At 38.7% G+C, this 18,576-nt stretch overlaps 1 protein-coding gene across 5 annotated transcripts in view; it reads right to left on the reverse strand.

Annotated features, from left to right (window-relative positions):
* LOC146520239 (voltage-dependent T-type calcium channel subunit alpha-1I-like) overlaps nucleotides 1-18,576 on the reverse strand; it is a 201,985-nt gene that overhangs the window by 83,520 nt on the left and 99,889 nt on the right. For all 5 annotated transcript variants that reach the window (XM_085158407.1, XM_085158404.1, XM_085158408.1 and 2 more), the window contains exon 4: nucleotides 7,166-7,299. In XM_085158407.1, the coding sequence (XP_085014533.1) occupies nucleotides 7,166-7,299 (134 nt within the window). The remainder of the gene's footprint in view (nucleotides 1-7,165; nucleotides 7,300-18,576) is intronic.

Below are 18,576 nucleotides of genomic sequence, written 5' to 3' on the forward strand. Positions count from 1 at the left end.
AGAGAAAATGCTCAGTTGGGGTGGGACTGCAGGGTATAAAGTGACAAAGCATCAAAAAGGGAGAATAACATGAAAGAGAGGTGAGGAAGAAGAAAAGAGCAGGGGAAAAAAGGGATTCATTCTATTCTAAGTGTTGCCTGCAGGATGTTGCGGCTCAGTCAGTGCCTGGCATCTGTTAGCAAGTCATTTCAACAGCATGGCTAAGCTGTTTGTGCCCCCAAACCCAAACCACTTTCATAGGAGAACGGTCACGGTATGAAAGCACTGTGTACGTCTGAATGTGCCATACACTACTACATGACTGTAATCACACAGAGTGAAGTGAATGTATGAAATTTACAGTATATGTGTAATAAATGACAGAATAAATAACACTGTGTGCATGTATATGCGAACAAACTGTGTGGATTGTGTAATATTTACGTGCGTTTGTCCAAGAGCGTGCACAAATTAAATGTGCCTGGGGCTACGACAGTGTCGGGACAGCATGATACCAACAACAGCGCATCCAACACAAGCTAATAACACCCAAAGCACATCCGCTGGCTTTGTAAAAAACAAGCCAAGCTCACTGTCTCTCACATAGATAGACTTATGAACCGTGTCATTTCCAATAATGTGAAACTTTATTGATCCCAAAGGGAAGCTTTCTCCGTTTGCCCTTCAACAACAAGCACAGAGTCATCAGCCGAGGAGCACCCCAGCTCACACTTAAGTAGGATTACTTGTTGTAAAAGGGGTTTAACGGCTGGACAACCTACAGGGAGTCAACTCTAACCACTAACAATTTATTCATATGGTTGTGAAATATTTAAAAACTAGGATTGCACTTTTAGGTGAAATGCTTACTTGTGTTTTGTTTTAAACTTACTCCTATGGTTGTGGGGTTTTTTGTAGTTTTTGAGTCTTATACTGTAGCTGGACGAGACCATCATTGCAAGGGAGAATTTTCTCAGTCAAAAACAGGCCACGATACCAAACCACAGAGAAGAGCGAAACAGTTTTAGGGGTGGGGCTACTAGCTTTTCTACTAGTTTTAATGCAAAAAGGATTTGATATAGGCTGCTGGGAGCCTGAATAAAGGGCTAAAATGCCAAAAGCTAGCTTTAAAGCAATTAAAAAACATATGTCCCTCTCTTAGTTAGCTCAAGGACAAATACTAAATGTAAATGTGTTGATTGAATAGGTTATAGGCTGAGTGATACACTATTAGATAGAGACAGCCTACCCAAAACACATATAATTGCTTAGATGAGTGCAGATATTGCAGCTTTGTTAGTGATCCAATTACATCCTGATCACACACAGAGCAACAAAGAAATTAAAAATGAGAACAGAAGATCATTAATGTGCATGCATGTGTGTGAGTCTTTAGACATGTACGTCTTTGTGTGTGTGTGCATGCATTCTATCTATAGAAGTGTCTCTTCCTGTGCACATCAATCAGGCCGATGTGTTTGGGAGGGTAATTAGTGGACTGCCGCAAGCAACCTTTTTATTATTGCTTTTTTGCTCGCGATACCTTCATCTCATTCATGCTTTTATGTAACCACACTGTGTGTGTGTGTGTGTGTGTGTGTGTGTGTGTGTGTGTGTGTGTGTGTGTGTGTGTGTGAATGTGCCTTTCTATATCAGTGTAAATTGTAAAATGTAAAATGTAGCGCTTCAGCGGAAACCTAGTGTGAGCCTAGTGTCAGAGATCAGGCACACTTTCAGCATAAAGGATGATGAAACACTTGAAACAATCCAGATGTCAAATATGTCGTGACATGAGAGCAAAGTTAGCAATTAGCCACAATCATAAAACCCAAAAGTTTAAGTTCTGCATTAGGAAATATGCGTTTTGGCATCATTTATATATGAAACACAAAAAGAGACTGCTGAACTATGATGATCTCCTCGTAAAATAATGAAAACTGAACAACAGCTGCAGCGCTTTCTTGTTTTTGTCTCATGTAATTATGAATTTCAGCTGAGCCTCATAAAGGCTGTTAAGCATATTTCTTACTATTTATATCCTAATAGATTTATCTTTAAAGTGTCATCCAAGGTGACAAAGCTTTTTAGACCTAGTCTCTCATTTTCATGAAAAGGTCCTAAAGGGTCAAACCTACTCTGTAACTCATCACGTTACAGGCTGTAAAGTGATGAGTGCGCTCTACTGATGACCTCCGAGTCTTGGCATAGCACATCTTACTTGCATAAGCAGAAACACAAAGGTCAGAAACCTGAAGTGTAGACCACAATGTCAACACCTTATGGAATAAACATTGACTATCTGTCTGAAACATAGCAATCTTCACCATTAAAGGGATCCTCCAAAACCAAAGTGCCATTATAAACTATGGAAGTGCAGTTTCCTTTTCACCGATGGTGCCAACACAGAATAAATGTTTCCACAATTTACAGCTGAGTCTCCTTAATAATCCTTTCTGGATTAGGAAAACCTGTCTCATCATGTGTTTTGTAGGTTCTTAGTCATGCAATTCATGGTAGTCTTGTGAGCTTGAAAATGTTTCAGCTCTCATCCAAGAGCCTTCTTCAAGAGTCTCCCAGGTAATAAACTCTTAGTGGGGGTTCTTAATTTTGGAGGTCCTTCAGGTGATTCTGGGTCTTTAACCCACTATTGGTCATACGAGTCATCACATGAACCACAGTGCATCATCCAGTTGCCTTCTTTTTTAGTTTTCAAGACTGGTCTCATCATAATTGGCATCAGCTTCAGTCAAGATTAGGGTTGCCAAAAACTGATACTCAGATATTAATCAATACTAAAACTAATACTGGATTAAAATACACATTTGCAAAAATTGATGCAAACAGTGCCATCAGAGCTCCTCCCCTCACTAACGTTTATGACACTGGACAGGAGGAATACAAAGAGGTCAGTGAAGCTCCTGCTTCAACAACATTGAAGTATCGAACAGTTATCAGTGTTAACTCAGCCAGAAAATGCATTAACAGTAGCTGTTTAACTGTTAGCAATTACCGATAGCCACATTAGCCATCTGTTTTTATTAATGTAGTGATTAGTAGGCTGTTAGAAAAAAGATGAATAATTATCGCCGGCTGAACAGGTCATGGATCGAATATTGAGCCGTAGCAGAGCGGATTATGGACACATGGTGAACTGCCTGTAAAGAGCAGCAGGGAACTAGAGTTAAATGGAGCAGAGAGTCCAGAGTGTGGAGAACTAATCTGAGCAAATAAAGAGTGAAATTCGGAGTACAGCAGCCAAATCAGTTTCAAATTTTTGTATTGTGACAATACAAGAGCACCTAAAGAGCTGTGCCTAGTCAAGGCACAACTCTTTAGCGTACTCCATAGACCAGCATCATTCATTTTTCCATGATTTCTTTGACCTGTTAAATTTTCTCAGCTTTTTCCTTGGCATCCATTCATCTGTCCATTCATTTTCTTCCACTTATCCAATTCAGAGTCACGGGGGAGGGGCTGGAACCTGTTACAGCTGTCATGCAGTGAAAGAGGAGGTACACCCTGGACAGGTTGCCAGTATGTTCTCATCCTTGGTGTACATTAGAAAAAGATGCAGAAGTTAAAGCTGACTTTCAATAAAAAGGGTCACACTTCTTTGCTGAATCATGAATTTCAGTGGTATTGGCACAAAGATACAGAATTTGCATGCTGTCACTGCAGATACCACACAAAGTGGGAAAAAAAATTAATGTCAGTGCAGTGGAAATGAAAAAACAAACCAACATTTTTCCTGTGAGGTGTCTGGTGTTAAAGACAGAAAGGGAAAACCACTCTTGACAAAAGAAAGGAGCGTATGGGGCCAAAGGGTGGATGTTCATCTGAGCATGTCAAGAAGAAAGAAAGAGCAGCGAGGTGAGTCAAAAAGAAACAAAAAAGAGGTGTTGCCCGTAGGTAACAGGCATGGAGCTCATAGCAGAATGTTGACTGTGATTTGGCCCAGAAAAGCTGGCACTGCCCTCTGCAATTAGCCTAGACGCTAATCTAATGGGTGCTGCCAAGAGGCAAACGAAGACCGAGGTGTTCGCACAAATGCATACACAAACACAGGCAGGCGCACGCACGCAGATTAAACACAGCAAAGGCATAAGCTGACAGACTGTAATCTGTGTGGGTAAGTCTGTGCCATAAACGCGCACATAGACTCGCGCGAGCTGTGTTTGAGCATCCGCTGAGGATAAACTGATTCAGCACAAATGAAGATGAATGTCCCTGCACCGACCCTGGAAAGTCTGTAGCTTTATCGTTGTTTGTGCGCCATTATACCAGCCACTCCTCCCATCCATCTCCCTCTCCCTCACATAGTCGTCACTTCGGAGGACATTACATTTCCTTATGCTCATTTTCTGGAGACTTTTTAAACCAAGTCTACATACTAAAAAGCTTTATGTATTTATGGTATGAGGGCTTCATTTTCCCGACCTCAGAATAGAGTTGAATCCCCCAGATGTGGGCATCTCCTCACCCCCCGCACACCCCCCAGGACCAAAACAAACACAAACACACCACACACCACACAGAGGGACTTTATCACCTGGCATGTCTGAGCCTCATATTTCACTTGGGTTAAAGCAGGTGTTTGAGCAGGTGTGTTTACTTTGGTTTTGTGCACATGCATCCATCTAGCACATCTGCCTTGTATTTTCCTCACGCATTAACAGCATGTGTGAAGAATACTTGCAAGAACAAGTTAAACCTGTAATATATGAATATATGACCAGAGACATGCATGTTGTTGCCGACATGTAAGTGTTACATGTTCTTAGATTGATTTGATGTCTTTTCATAACTGTGCCAAGCTACATTTTTGATCAATATCTGGTGAACACCCAATACTTTACCAAGCAGTATCTCGGTATGTGATACTGTAGTGTCTGTGGCAGAATATCAGGGACTCTTGATACCATGACTTTGATTTAATTATTTATCTTTTTTTAAAATTCTTTGAAATTAACATGTAAGTGCTGATGGCTTAACAAGAGCTGCTGTCTCACTCTGCTGGAGCTGCTGAAAAATACAGAAACATTTGAAACGGCCGCACAATCAGAGCAAACTGGATGGCTGTTATTGCATAGTGGTTTTGCTGCTTCGTTCACACCACACAGTGACTTTTTCTGGTCGAGTGTTATGTCAAAGCCTGTTTTCCAAGCAGTTTTTAAAGACACATCAATGACAGCAAAGCTTTTCAGTGGCCTGCCATCAAGTTTAGTCAGTGGCAGGTAAAAGTGCAAAGCTGCTACCTGAAGGTTTTCTACACCGACCTTTGCTTGTTTCATAACACAAGAGTCACTCAGAGCTGTGCCACATCCACTGTTACAGTTTTGTGTGTAAAGCAATAAAACATCTATTTGTAAAATGCCTCCATAGTTTTATTTCACAGTTTTATTTGTTTCTATATCATTTTGACTCTGACTCTGGTCCACACAGGGTCATACCAGAAATTTAAACTGGTTCTAATTTCATAATTTTAACATAAATTAATGCATAAAACTATATGACCTCCATGCAAAATAATAGCCATTTATTTGTCATCCTTCTGTTAAATATACACATAGTAGAATATGTGAACATATCTAGATTAACTGAAAATGATATGGGTCACATTTAACTAATCCATCCATGCATCCATCCTTTCGCTTCCACTTATCCTTTTCAGGGTCACGGGGGGTGCTGGAGCCTATCCCAGCTGTCATAGGACGAGAGGCGGGGTACACCCTGGACAGGTCGCCAGTCTGTCGCAGGGCCATTTAATTAATCTTCCCTCTAATTTCTTTTAAGATGCTTAGAAAACAAATATTATTTCTAAGTAAATAGTAGTAGAGACTAGACCAGAGTAATAGAGACAGATTGCAATAATTAAAGCTGGGTAACAGCAAGCCAGTCAGCCAAAAAGTCATTCAAATTAAATGGCAAAATAGGCTGTTAATCTTTGCTCTTAAAAATAACACTTGTGTTTTCTGGATCTGCCGTCCAATAAATAGCATAATGACAGCATAATTTATTAATGTCTACAAAACCCATTATAAAAAATATTATATATACTTGAAATCTAATCTTGTGGTTTTAAAGATTTAAAGTTGTACGTGCTAAAAGTCATTGCCACTTACGCTATAACATTTTGTCTATTGCTTCTGCAGAAATTGTCTGCAGAAATTGCTGATGGGGCTGTTTTTGCTGGTTTTAATATTTTGTCGCTCAAGATCTTTTATGATAATGTTTTTACCTTTTAAAGTTATTCACAGAAAGTAAAAAAGACTCGAGATTTTTAACATTGTTCTCATTTTTTGTTTTACATCTTCCCAAAGCCTTGTCAGATGAACTAAACAACACTTTCATTAACATCACTTCTCATATTCATATTCTACTTTATTCATGTACTACTTTAAGCAATGTTTGGCTAAATGCCCTCTTTTATCCTATAGCCCACTATTTCCTAGTGCCATTTAATCACTGTTTGGTACATTTAGTGATCTATTTAAATTGCTATCCAAACTTTTAGCTAGTCATTTCCATCTGTCAAACATAACCTTACCTTTTTTCCCAGCAGACACTGTTTAGCTAACAGTTACATTAGCTATTTATAAGTTTGGGGAAACCATTTGGGGAAATCACTTGGATGAGTGACGAAATGTTTTTCCTACTAAAAATACTACATTAAGATGAACAGAATAAACTTTTTGGGAATTATATTAGCTTACGTTAGCTAAATGCTATCAGATGACATTTTGCCATATGTCATCGGATAGCATTTATCTAACTATTAGCCATTCTTTTAACATGTATTTTTATCACTTTGACAATCACGTATCTACTTTAGTTATATAGAGATTGCTGTCTATTTGTACTATTTAGCCATTACTTTTTTTCCCCAACATTAGTTTAGCATCTGTATCCATACACCTTCTGGCTGCTGCAGCAAGTATGCAGAGTTCCTCTTTTTATGAATCATTGGTATATTGTATATTGTCTAGTCCAGTACTAAAATGGTTGATTTTATGCCTTTATTTTTTTTAAAGAATATTTTAAACTGTTTATCCTTATTTTCTGACAGGATAATAGACAGGGAGCCTTTCAACATATGGGTTACCTGCTCAGACCAGTGATCAATATTAGATCACTGGTGTGAGAAGTATTAGAAGCCTACTGTGCTTGTATAATGATTTTTGCTTACCCTGCCATGACTATGAAGAAGTCCAGTCTGTTCCAGGTGTCGCCCAGGTAACAGCGACGGCCAAAGATCCCCAGAGCCACCATCTTTACCACCATCTCCAAGGCGAAGAAGATGTAGATGAATGCATCAAAGGCCTATGAGCAATGGGAGGAAGACAAACACAAAGGAAAATGAGCTGAAGATAGAAAAAAATAAATGCTTTTATATATTTTACATGAAACACATGGGCCAGACATCTGTTTTATCTGGTGTGTTCAAGAGATTAGTGGGCTCAAGCTGTTGATAAAGCTCCCTCTTCATTTTTTTCAACTCTGATTTTCAGTATTGGAAGAACAGTCATTCTCTAATAGAAAAATTGTCTGAACTTTAAAAAGTGGTTGCTTTTAATTGCTAACGGTGCAAATTGGGGGAAAAAAATCACTGATAGTACTATGAAAACTGAAAGATTAAAACTAAATGGTACACGTGCCCTGAAGCAAGCTTCAAGCAATTCCTTAGTTCAGCCCTGTATCTATTCAAACACTTAAACCAGTGCATGACCTTTTATTCTCAACAGCAATTTTAACACTCTAAATACGGCACAACACAGTCGATTTCAAATGATCACTCACAAGCAAAATAATATTCAAGAATGATGTGTTCTGATCTATTTGTGTGTGTGTGTGTGTGTGTGTGTGTGGATTGCTGGACTGTAAAAAGGCTTAACAGCTAAATGTGTGTATGCACTGCAAACATAGTCTGTACTACCATAATAGAGCATCACACAAAACACACAGTGCTTTGTTTGAACCTGCCTACTCTATAATACTTAAATCACAAAAGAAGTAGGAAGTGATCAGGAATAAGAAAGAGGAAGATCCAGGTCAAACCTCAGAGAAAACAAAGATGAAAAGCGAAAACATGGTGAGAGATAACCAGAACGATAGAGACAGATAAGAGCACATGTCCTGATTACATTATTTTACACAGATCGCTAGCTAAACCACCTATTGTATTTTGGTAACAAAAAATCTTTCCCACTGCCTTGCCGAAGGCTCTGTGACTGTGCTTCCTGCCGAGTCACATGTTCCTACACTATATAATTCAAGCTGCTACATCTTCACATGGAGATTACAGGACTAAGACCAAGAAATTCAAATGAAGTCATGCCTGCTAATTAAAAATCATTGAATATAATCTGACTAAGTTCAAAATCTCAGGAAAGACACAAAATTCTGTAGTCAACTCTGTAGTCACTAAATATGAGCGCAATGAGCTTATAGAATAATAAATGGTGTAAAGATACATTACAGATACAGTACCTGATGACTTTCAACAACCAAGACATTTTATATAGAAATAACAGGACAGTTTACCAAAATAAACTCTAAGGTTATTACCTTTCGTAAGTAACATAAGACATAAAATGGATTCAGTGGTAGAAACAACATTCTTTTCCACTCAGTAATGATGAACAATTGCAAGATGGTGTTTGCAGCTATAGACCAAATAGAATGAGACAAATGGTGTGTGAAATTTTGAGGATTTATTCATGCTGCACCACTGGCAGAAGCCTGGGATGTTGTTTTTGTCTCCATCTAGAAATAGCAAGAGTCAAGAGATTGGATTCAGAAACAGTAATCTATTCTCTGGTTGGGCACTGTCTGTATTGTTTGTTATTTTCAAAGATCAAAATCTCTAAAAGCAGTGACAGAGGTGAGCTGGTACAAATTTATGCACTGCAAATGTATAAATCTCTGCTTTTGGGTATGCAAGGCTGGTTTTGTGTGTAAATATACAGGCACGACTTTGCCTTGTAATGCATCGGGAACCAACATGTGTGTTCCATCGCTGCTCATTCAAACGCATACAGAAAAATACACACACCAGCTCATATACAGCTAGTATACAGAGCTGGCAGCTTTCAATGGGAAAGATGAGAAAATCAGGCTCACATGCTGTTTAAATTATGTTTTGATAAATAATGCAGCCTGCACGCTTCACATGTAATCCGACATTGGCTGCACCAGTTGAATCCCTGTCGTGCTCTGCTCTGAGTGAAAGGGGAATGAATTCATCATCGTTATTTGTCACTACCGCCAGCTTCCTCTTCAGTCAACCTATCAGGTTTCATCATCAACATGATTTGTATAGAGGTTGAGGCTGTCTTGTGATGGGCCCTTTCATGATTTGAAATAGGAGCTGGTGTGGAAGCTACTTTATATGCTGTCATTGTACCACTTATTTGGCAAGAGGAAAGGACATGGTAAGTAGGTCGTAAGGATTGTGATGTTGGACCATTTAAAAATAAAATTATGTTGTGTGTGTGTCTTACTCTACTTGTGACTGACAAAATTAATCAGTGTATAAAACCAAAGGCACCACAGGGACAAATACTCACTTAACAAAATAGGGCAGGAAAGGGAATACCAGACACAGTGATTTATAAAGTGTACGTGTGTTTTCTGAACATCTGAAGCGCTACTAAAAACTATAACAGGTGCAGTTGAAGATATAATGAATCGAAATCCATGTACCATCCAAATCAATTGATGAAAAGAAAAAAACTTTTTTCATGAGAAATAATTGCAAATGCAGACTGGAGTTTTTGGATTTGATTTTTAACACTGACTGAAGCTCCTGATTGGGAGTCCTTTGACTTGTGGTACTTAACCCTTTAAGACCTACCATAGAACCAAGTCTGCCAGAGCTTATATTATATTTTTACATGCTGTAGTGCCATTTTTAGGAGCATTTCAAGTTGCTATACATCAATACAACCATTACAGCCTAAATTTTAATAATATGTATGCATTAAGTGCATAGTAATTACATAAATTGCAAAAAAGTGCAATAAACTTCAAAAAAATTGAAAATTGTTTTTGTTTTTTTTAACATATATTTCTAGTTAGAGAAATTTAAGAGGCTTATCCCTCAAAACTGTAAATACAAAAAAGTTGCACAAAATAGTTTCCCACCACAGGAAATTTATTTTGAGTGTCTTCATAGTTTTATTTTTGAAATACACCAATTTTTATACACTGCAGGAAAAACGAAAATAAATATTATAGCGCAAATTTGCAAAAAAACAGCATATGCATCGAAATAAACTATTTCCAGCAGTGCAATATGAGTCCTAAGCATCCCAGAAACGACACAGAAAGTCATAAAGTCAAACATAACTTTTATAAACACCAGTATAGGCTCATGAGGCCCTGATGGTAAAAAATTACATTTCCGCGAAAATGACGTCACTTCCGGTTTCGGGTAGGTTATGGCGGGCACATGATAGTTCGTGCTGACGTCTATTCCAACGTAGGAAGTGTTATGAACAGCTGATCGGATCGGCAAAGCGCGTTTCTGGAATATTATGTTTTTGTTGCTGCAAGTGCTTTTTATGCAGTTTTTGCAAAGCCATATGTGGAAGGAAACTGTGACCTAGGACAAGCTGATGGCATAAGATGTAAGTACAACTTCTCCAGTTTCATATGCAAAAAAAAATATTGCGCTAGCTCACGTGGTTGCAGAGCTACCGGGATTTAAAAGTAATTGCGCAAAACGGAGCGTGCCCGCTCTGACCGGTTTTAAAGGGTTAAGAGGAAATATCTATTAAACAGTTATAAAGAGTTTTTATTGGTGCTGTCAGCGTTAATCTTGTTAAAATTACGTTAACGCCATAACCGCATTAATGCGGCCAACCTCTGTTAGTGAGTTAACGCGGCTCCCCCGTGCGAAGGCTGCACGGTGTCAACGCATTAGCACGGTTAGCTCGTTAACGCGTTAGCGCCGTTCAGCACCTCACACGGGGGTTTGCCGCGTTAATGCGGTTATGGCGTTAACGTCATTTTAACGAGATTTACGCTGACAGCACTAGTTTTTACATTTTTTTTTTTACCTGCCTAACCCGGTCATGTTTATTCATATTATTTACAGGGGCATACGTTTTTTTCAAGATTATCACCCTACATCCAATCGTTTGATTTTAGAATCTGAAACAAACTTTTAACTGAAGCAATATCTGCCAGACAACAATTTTCAGACTCAGTCTGGCTTTAGATTTGTTCATAGAACCAAAACTACAGCTATTTTGGCAACAAATTATGTTCTTAACGATTCAGACAGGATGCAAGATTGTGCTGCCTTGTTCATTTGAATCTGTTGGCCAGTTTCTTTATGGTCAATCAGTGATACTAGTTTAGGCAACAAGGTGGATTAGGAGCTACATTTTAGTTTATACAGCTGGATGTAAGTCTAGTTTGTAAAGGAGTCCTCTAAGGCTCAGTTTTAGACACTGTTTCATTAGCTCATTGTGGACTTCAGGAGAGAGAAAAGAGACACCCATGCCTCCATCTACATAAATGGCACAGCTGTTGAACGGGTCTCCAGCTTCAAGTTCTTGGGGACCCACCTCTCTGAGAATCTGTCCTGGTCAACTAAACCTGGTGAAGAAGGCACATCTGCACCTTTTTTTCTTTAGGACACTGAAGAAGAACCTCATGTCTACTGACATACTGGGTAACTTCTACCACTATGTGATAGAGAGCATCCTGACCTACTGTGTCATAATTGCTCTGTTACTGACCACAAAGCACTGCAGTGGGTGGTGAAAACCGCCCATTGCATCACAGGGACTCCACTTCCTGCCATCGAGGGTGTCCACAAGAAAAGATGTCTACGCTGAGCACACGTCTTTATCAGGGACCCCTCTCATCCTGCCAATAAACTGTTCCAGCTCCTCCCCTCCAGAAGACGCTACAGGACCCTACTGACTAAAACCAGCAGGTTTAGGAACAGCTTCTTCCCCACAGCTGTCACCCTACTGAACTCAGTCCGCCGCTGAACCCTTCCATCCACACTCACTTAATCCTTCTACACTCCTCCTATCCCTTCCAATGACCATGATCATGACTGTCATTCATTCTCAACATTTACCATATGCTGACATTGGTTACTGCCATAGTTTTAGGACACTGACATAGCATAGTCTCTGTTATAGTGCGTACACTGTTCACTATTATAGTCTGTTCAGAGCGCTATGCTTCCACTACTGTAGATATATTCATAAGACTCTGTAGATCTGTTTACCACACACCGGTATGTCTGCATATATGTAGCACATCTGTGTATATTTGTTCATAGTACATCTGTATATCTGCCTGTCTGTATAGCAATATAGAACATCTGTATGCTATACAGATCATCTCATATGTATACAATAGTGCATCTGTATATTTGCTCTCTACTTAACTCATCAGCATATAATATGCTCTTTTTGCACTTACTCCTCTTGCACTTCTGATTAGATGCAAACTCTATTTCCTTACCCTGTATTTATACATGTGTGTAATGGTAAATGGACTGGTTCTTATATAGCGCTTTTCTACTCTTCTGAGCACTCAAAGCTTTACACAACTTGTGCATTCTCCCACTCCCGCTAGCACATTTTCTTAGTGCTTTCTAAATAACATTTACACTTTGTTATCTTTACTCTATCACAGTGCTTCACATTTCATATCAAATTAGTTGTCCAGTACACTTCACTTTATAATCTGGATTCTTGGCTTTATTAAGCCTTAGGAGGCAAACGCACTGGTATATTTTTATGTACAAACCAATAGTGGGTAAATGTTCTTGTTATCTGTGTAAACAGCCAACACCTTCAAACAGCTTGTATGGTTTGCACTTGTTTAGATGGCGCCTTTGTGGGGATCCCTGGATTTTGTTTGAGAGGTTGGTATTTTGCACTTTGGTCATGGAATAACCTTCAGTGCACATTAAAGCTGAATGCTTTAGTCTCTCCAGGAGAGTTCAAAGCTTTTATGAAGGCTCCTGTAACCAAAGAGTGCAATTACTATTCAGAATATGTTATATTTGGTTTTATAATTTATAATTTTTCAATGCATGCCTTCTTGGCCAGGTCTCCCTCAAAAAAAAAAAATGTTGGAGGGCAGAAAGGCGATGGAAGAAGACAAATCTTCAGGTACATTATCAAGAAATGAAATGAAAGAATTGAATGATTTAATGGTTGATTTCAATGAATGGGTTAAGACTGCATTAACTGCATATTTCTCTACTTCAGTACTAATAAGCATAGCCTCAGAGCTGTTTTTAACACAGCAGACTGCCTTTTAAAATCCTGTAAGTTTAAATTGGATTATGATAGGAAGTGACAAATTTCTCCAGTTTCTGAGTTTTTTACAGGAAGAAAATTGGCATCAAATCCAAAACAGCAGCTTCTGATTCTTTTATTGATGTCCAGTAACTTAGTCATAATTTTATCTTCTTCTATGCCAGTCTCTTTGGATGAGCTTTTAAGTACTGTGTCACAACTGAAACGCTCATCAAGCAGAAATGATACCTCCAAAATGTCTGTGTGAAGTTTTGGATATCACTGCCCCTTGGTTGCTTTCAGTAATTAACAGTTCTCTGTCCTCTGGGTGTATCCCAACATATTTAAATAGGCCTGTTTGCAACCACTCATCAAACAAATCTGGCCTCACTCTTTCTGATTACAAGTACGGCTCAGTGTCAGAGTTACCTTTTATACGAAAACTTTTAGAGAAGACTGTCTGGCTAAAACTTCTTGAAGGATTACATCAAAACATTTTGAAGTCCTGACATTGTGCTTATTAGGGTGACACACTTATGTCTTAGGAACTGCTGATGCTGATGGATATTCTGTTCTTGTGCTACTTGATTTAGGTGCAGCATTTGATGCTGTAGACCATGGGTGTCAAATTCCAATCCTCCATGACCGATGTCCTGAAACTTTTAAATGTATCCCTGCTGCAACACACCTGAATAATGGCAAAACTCTATAGAACTTCCCTGCATGCTGAGGTGGCAACCCCTAACTCTACTCAAGTACATTTAAATAAATGTAAGCAAATGTAAGTGTTTAGAAAAACTTCTAAAAGTACTTTTATCGCACCATGTTCATTCACCCATGAGGTGCTGTAACATGTATCAAATGGCTGAATTGAAACCTCAGCATGCAGGCAAGTTCTATAGTCTTGTTAATGACCTACTTAATTTTTTCAGGTGTGTTGCAGCAGGGACACATGTAAAGGTTTCAGGACACCTGCCCTCAAGGACTGGAGTCTGACACCTGTGCTGTAGACCATCGAGAGGCTGCAGCACTGGGTTGGAGCTCCGCAGTGGTTAGGTCACATCTGACCAACTGAATTTTTTTTGTTTCCATTGGTGAACAAAGATCTCCTTATGCAAAACTAAACTTTGGAGTCCTTCCCGGGTCTATAAAATATGGTATCTATTAAATATGGTACCTTTGGGCCTTATCAACATTTCATGTATAAATAATATTTCTTTTCACTGCTATGCTAATGATACACAACTTTATCTCCCTGTAAAATCCTCATTTTCAAACTTAAACACTGTCTAACTAATATTAAGTAATACATGTGTGCAATTGAAAAAAAATAACTCAGAAACTGAGATTTCAGTTACTGCTTTGGACATGCTGCATCCAAGCATCAAGTACTTCCTTTGTCCTTGGCCTGTCAATATGAAATCAGCTACCAGAATCCCAGGCATGACTCTAATCTCACCTATCGGCAGAGATGGGCAGTAACGCGTAATCCGATTACTTTTTTCGAGTAACGAGTAAAGTAAGGGATTACTACTCAGGGCTCGCAAAATCGCTAGCCCGATGTCCCGGGGCTAGCGATTTTTCCAGTCGGGCTACCAAAATCTAACTCAGCCCTGCCCATCGGGCTATCATAGGAAGGAAAATATATGTCTATGCTTTTGCATTCTTTCGCCAATGTAGCTGAGTAATTATGTCATTGGCATCGATGAGCCACTGTCAATATGTGACATATTGAAATCGCGTTTGAATTTGCGCTTGTTTTTTTTGCTTTCACTTTCATTTTGCCATCGCGCGAACGGTGTGTAGAAAGCAGCAGCACTGATTGGTAAGTGACGATTAATTGCGCACCAATTCCTCTGACTTTGTCTTATCACTCATTAGCTTACTATTCAAACATGACAAGTGAAATCTCTCGCAGCAAGCTTAAACATGTGAGAGGTCGAGTGCGCAAAGAATCGCTGACCATTATGTAAGGTCAGCCTGCTCAGCCAAATAAGACAGGTCAGGGTGAAGAAGGGGCAGCCAAAGAAAAGCTTACCACAAAACGGAAAAGTTATGACAAATCAGACTATGAGGCAAAAAGAAAGCGCAGCTTTTTTGGTTTCATGGACAAAATAATTTCTGTGGCTGGAATATGATGAGCTAAATAACATGATGTTCTGACAGGTGTGTTGTGAGTTTCATTTGATTTCTGAGTCGACAAGCGCCTTTGTTACTGGGACCAGTAATTTTAAGAAAGACCCCGTCAGAACCCATGAGAAATGCAAGAAATGCATTATTGCCCAGTCTGCAGTATCTTTCCCAGAACAAACAGCAATTGCAAAAAACATACTAAAAATAAACCAAGCACAACAAGAACTCCTGAAAAATCTGTTTAGAACAGCGCGCTATGTTGCAAAGAGTGAACTACCACTGGCAAAATTTAGCAGTCTTTGCAAACTTCAAAAAGCAAATGGCCTAGATCTTGGTTCCACTTGCCTCTTACCCGTGACTTCAGTGGAAATTTCAGATTCAGGATCTGACACAGACTGATTCATGTTCTACACAGTTCTTACAAGTTCATAGAAATTTCTGTTCAATTTGAACCAAGTATTTGAGTTGATGATTGTAATTTTTATACAGTTGTTGTAATTTTTATTTTAACAATTTTTTTTATTAATTTTTGTTTCCATTACAATATTATACTTTAATGTATAATATTGTAATGGAAACAAAACATAAAAAAAATTGCTTTATTTTTTATTCGGGCTACTTAAATTTATTTTGGGCTACCAAAAACTGAAGAATGCCTGCCCAAACGGCTACCAGAGATTTTGAAATTTTGCGAGCCTTGCTACTGCAAAAACGGTAATTAGATTAGTGTTACTTTCCCGTTGTTGTTTTTTTTTTTTTTTGCGCGAGAGTCTCATGACAATGACGCAAGCGAGTGCGACGTTTGTGACAACAGCTGTGTGCAGATCAAAAATGGATAATATAACGAGTGAGGGAAAGAGTATGAGCGTGCAGCGTTTAAAGCGTGGAAGTACTGACCTTACTTTGAGTTTGATTCCGTAAAAAGTGACAAAAACATTAGCGTCCGCTGCTCACTGCGAGGGAAGAAAACTTCTTTTTACAGCGATAAAACCCTAAACGTCCGAGCAAGCACCAAATAGTTGCAGCTGGAATGTGAAATTCACAGAGAAACTGCCGTATCCTTCCACTGACCGCTGCGGCACACCTGCACCAGGACAAACCTCCGCCTGCCCCACTCCTGCTATACAGGTGAAAATAGAGCAACAGGATTTGATTTTATTTATTTTCTGCTGTGTTTTACGTGCATCTATTTGAAAGAGTGAGTGTAAACACAAAAAACTATTTTATTTTATATGCTGGAATGTGCAGAAAATAGGTTTAAATGTTAAACAAATTTCTTCCAGTCAGAGAATGTTGCATACAATTTAATGTTTGCTTGATGCATAAAGTTAAAAGATTAAAACTAATAAAACAAGTTTTAAAAAGAGACTTTTTATAATATTCGAAAATAATATTCAATATTTAATATTTATTGCTATATACACAGAGTATTGCGATGGTGTTGTGTTTATTATATTGCTGTTTTTGTTTGCTTGTTTTCTCTTTTTTTTTCTCAACAGGTGATCCAGGTGATATATATAAAAATATGTAATTTTTTTGCCCCCCCACCTTTTCTTTTCCCTTTTCTTTGCCCTTCATCACTATTCCACTATTCCTTCCCCGCTGTCTTTGTTTCCCTCCCTCCCCCCGGTCACGTCTGTCCCATCTGTAACAACTGAAAATAAAATAAATAAATAAATAATAACAACAAAGGTCAATCAAATGGACCAATACGGCAAGGCAGGGATGGTCCACTTGGTAAAGTAATTCCGTTGGGCTTCTGTCTTTGCCTTCAGACAATAATTCTGATGGCAAAAGAACCAAACGGGACAGGCGGCCCAAATAAAAAAAGAGACTTTTTCATTTGATTACATTTTATATGAGGGATTATGCAGAAAACATAGAATTGGGCTGAAAGATCTATTGCTTTATTACCTATTTAGGGGATAAATCATGTTTTAAAAAGTAACTAATTACCTTTTAAAATAAGTAATTAGTAAAGTAATGGGATTACTTTTTTCAGGAAGTAATCAGTAATTAGTTACTGATTACTTTTTTCAACTAACTTGACCAACACTGCCTATCAGAAACATAAACAGTCACCCAGTCCTCACGCTACCAAGTAAAAGCACACAGGGAGAGAGGACAGAAGACATACTACGGGAGAGAGAAAACATATAATCAAAACATCTCATTTTTAAGTTTTACTCATTTGGTGCACAGTTGTTTGGTCAACTGTCTAGCTCACTTTGGAAAGATGAAGTTAAAACAAAACATAAATAAAACATTGTTGTATTCACCTTTAACCAGACACATCATCTCGTTGTATTGCGCTTCAGTATGCCACCATACCGAACTTGGAGACACACATCATTCTAATTCTAATTCTAATTCATTTTAGAATTAATAATTACAGGGACATGGTATTTGAGACCTGATATGCTTTCATACCTCACAATTATTATTGGATATTGACTCCAGACCACATTATACCAAGCCCTTCAACCTCTGAGGTCAAGGGCATTTTCTTATTATATATCACAATTGAACCCCTACAGATGTCCAAATCGATTTTTATACTGTTTGTGTCCCTCTTTTATTTTTCCTCCAGGAAGTAAGGCAGGCTTGCTGTATTCTCAGAGACTCAGAGAAGTATGTGAGGGCCACTCTTAACTATCTAAGCCCTGTCAGCAAAATCCCTCCTGTTACCATTAGCAACCACCAGAATAGGACCCCTCACACTACCTGGGGAGGAAATATGCTTGTTAGAGAGACAAAAGATGCAGAGAGAGAGAAGGAGTTTGTAGGAAGGGGGAATGGGAACATAGGGAGGGGTAAAGATGACATCAGGGTGGAGGATGAGAACAGGAAAAGAGGAGAGCGAAGCAGAAAGATGTGTTGCACAGCCTCAAAACAATACTAAATAAATATTTATTTTAAATCTCTGCACAATGAAGGGAAAATCCGATGAGATAAATAAACCTATTACAGTTTGGTCTGGAGGGCTTTATTTGATGTTATAATCCCCCCTAATGTGCTGTAGGCAAGTGAGATATGGCGAAACAACGAGCCAAAACATAAGAACACACAAACAAGTGACAGAAAGCTCATGTGCAGGTTACTGTAGAAAGATTTTCAGTGTCAATGGCCATTAAAAAATCGACAAGCGAAAGCACACTAGGCAGAATCAGGTTGTCCTTGTCGCACCTGA

The sequence above is a fragment of the Neolamprologus multifasciatus genome, chromosome 4 (assembly GCF_963576455.1).
Source record: "Neolamprologus multifasciatus chromosome 4, fNeoMul1.2, whole genome shotgun sequence".
In the NCBI taxonomy this organism is placed as follows: domain Eukaryota; kingdom Metazoa; phylum Chordata; class Actinopteri; order Cichliformes; family Cichlidae; genus Neolamprologus; species Neolamprologus multifasciatus.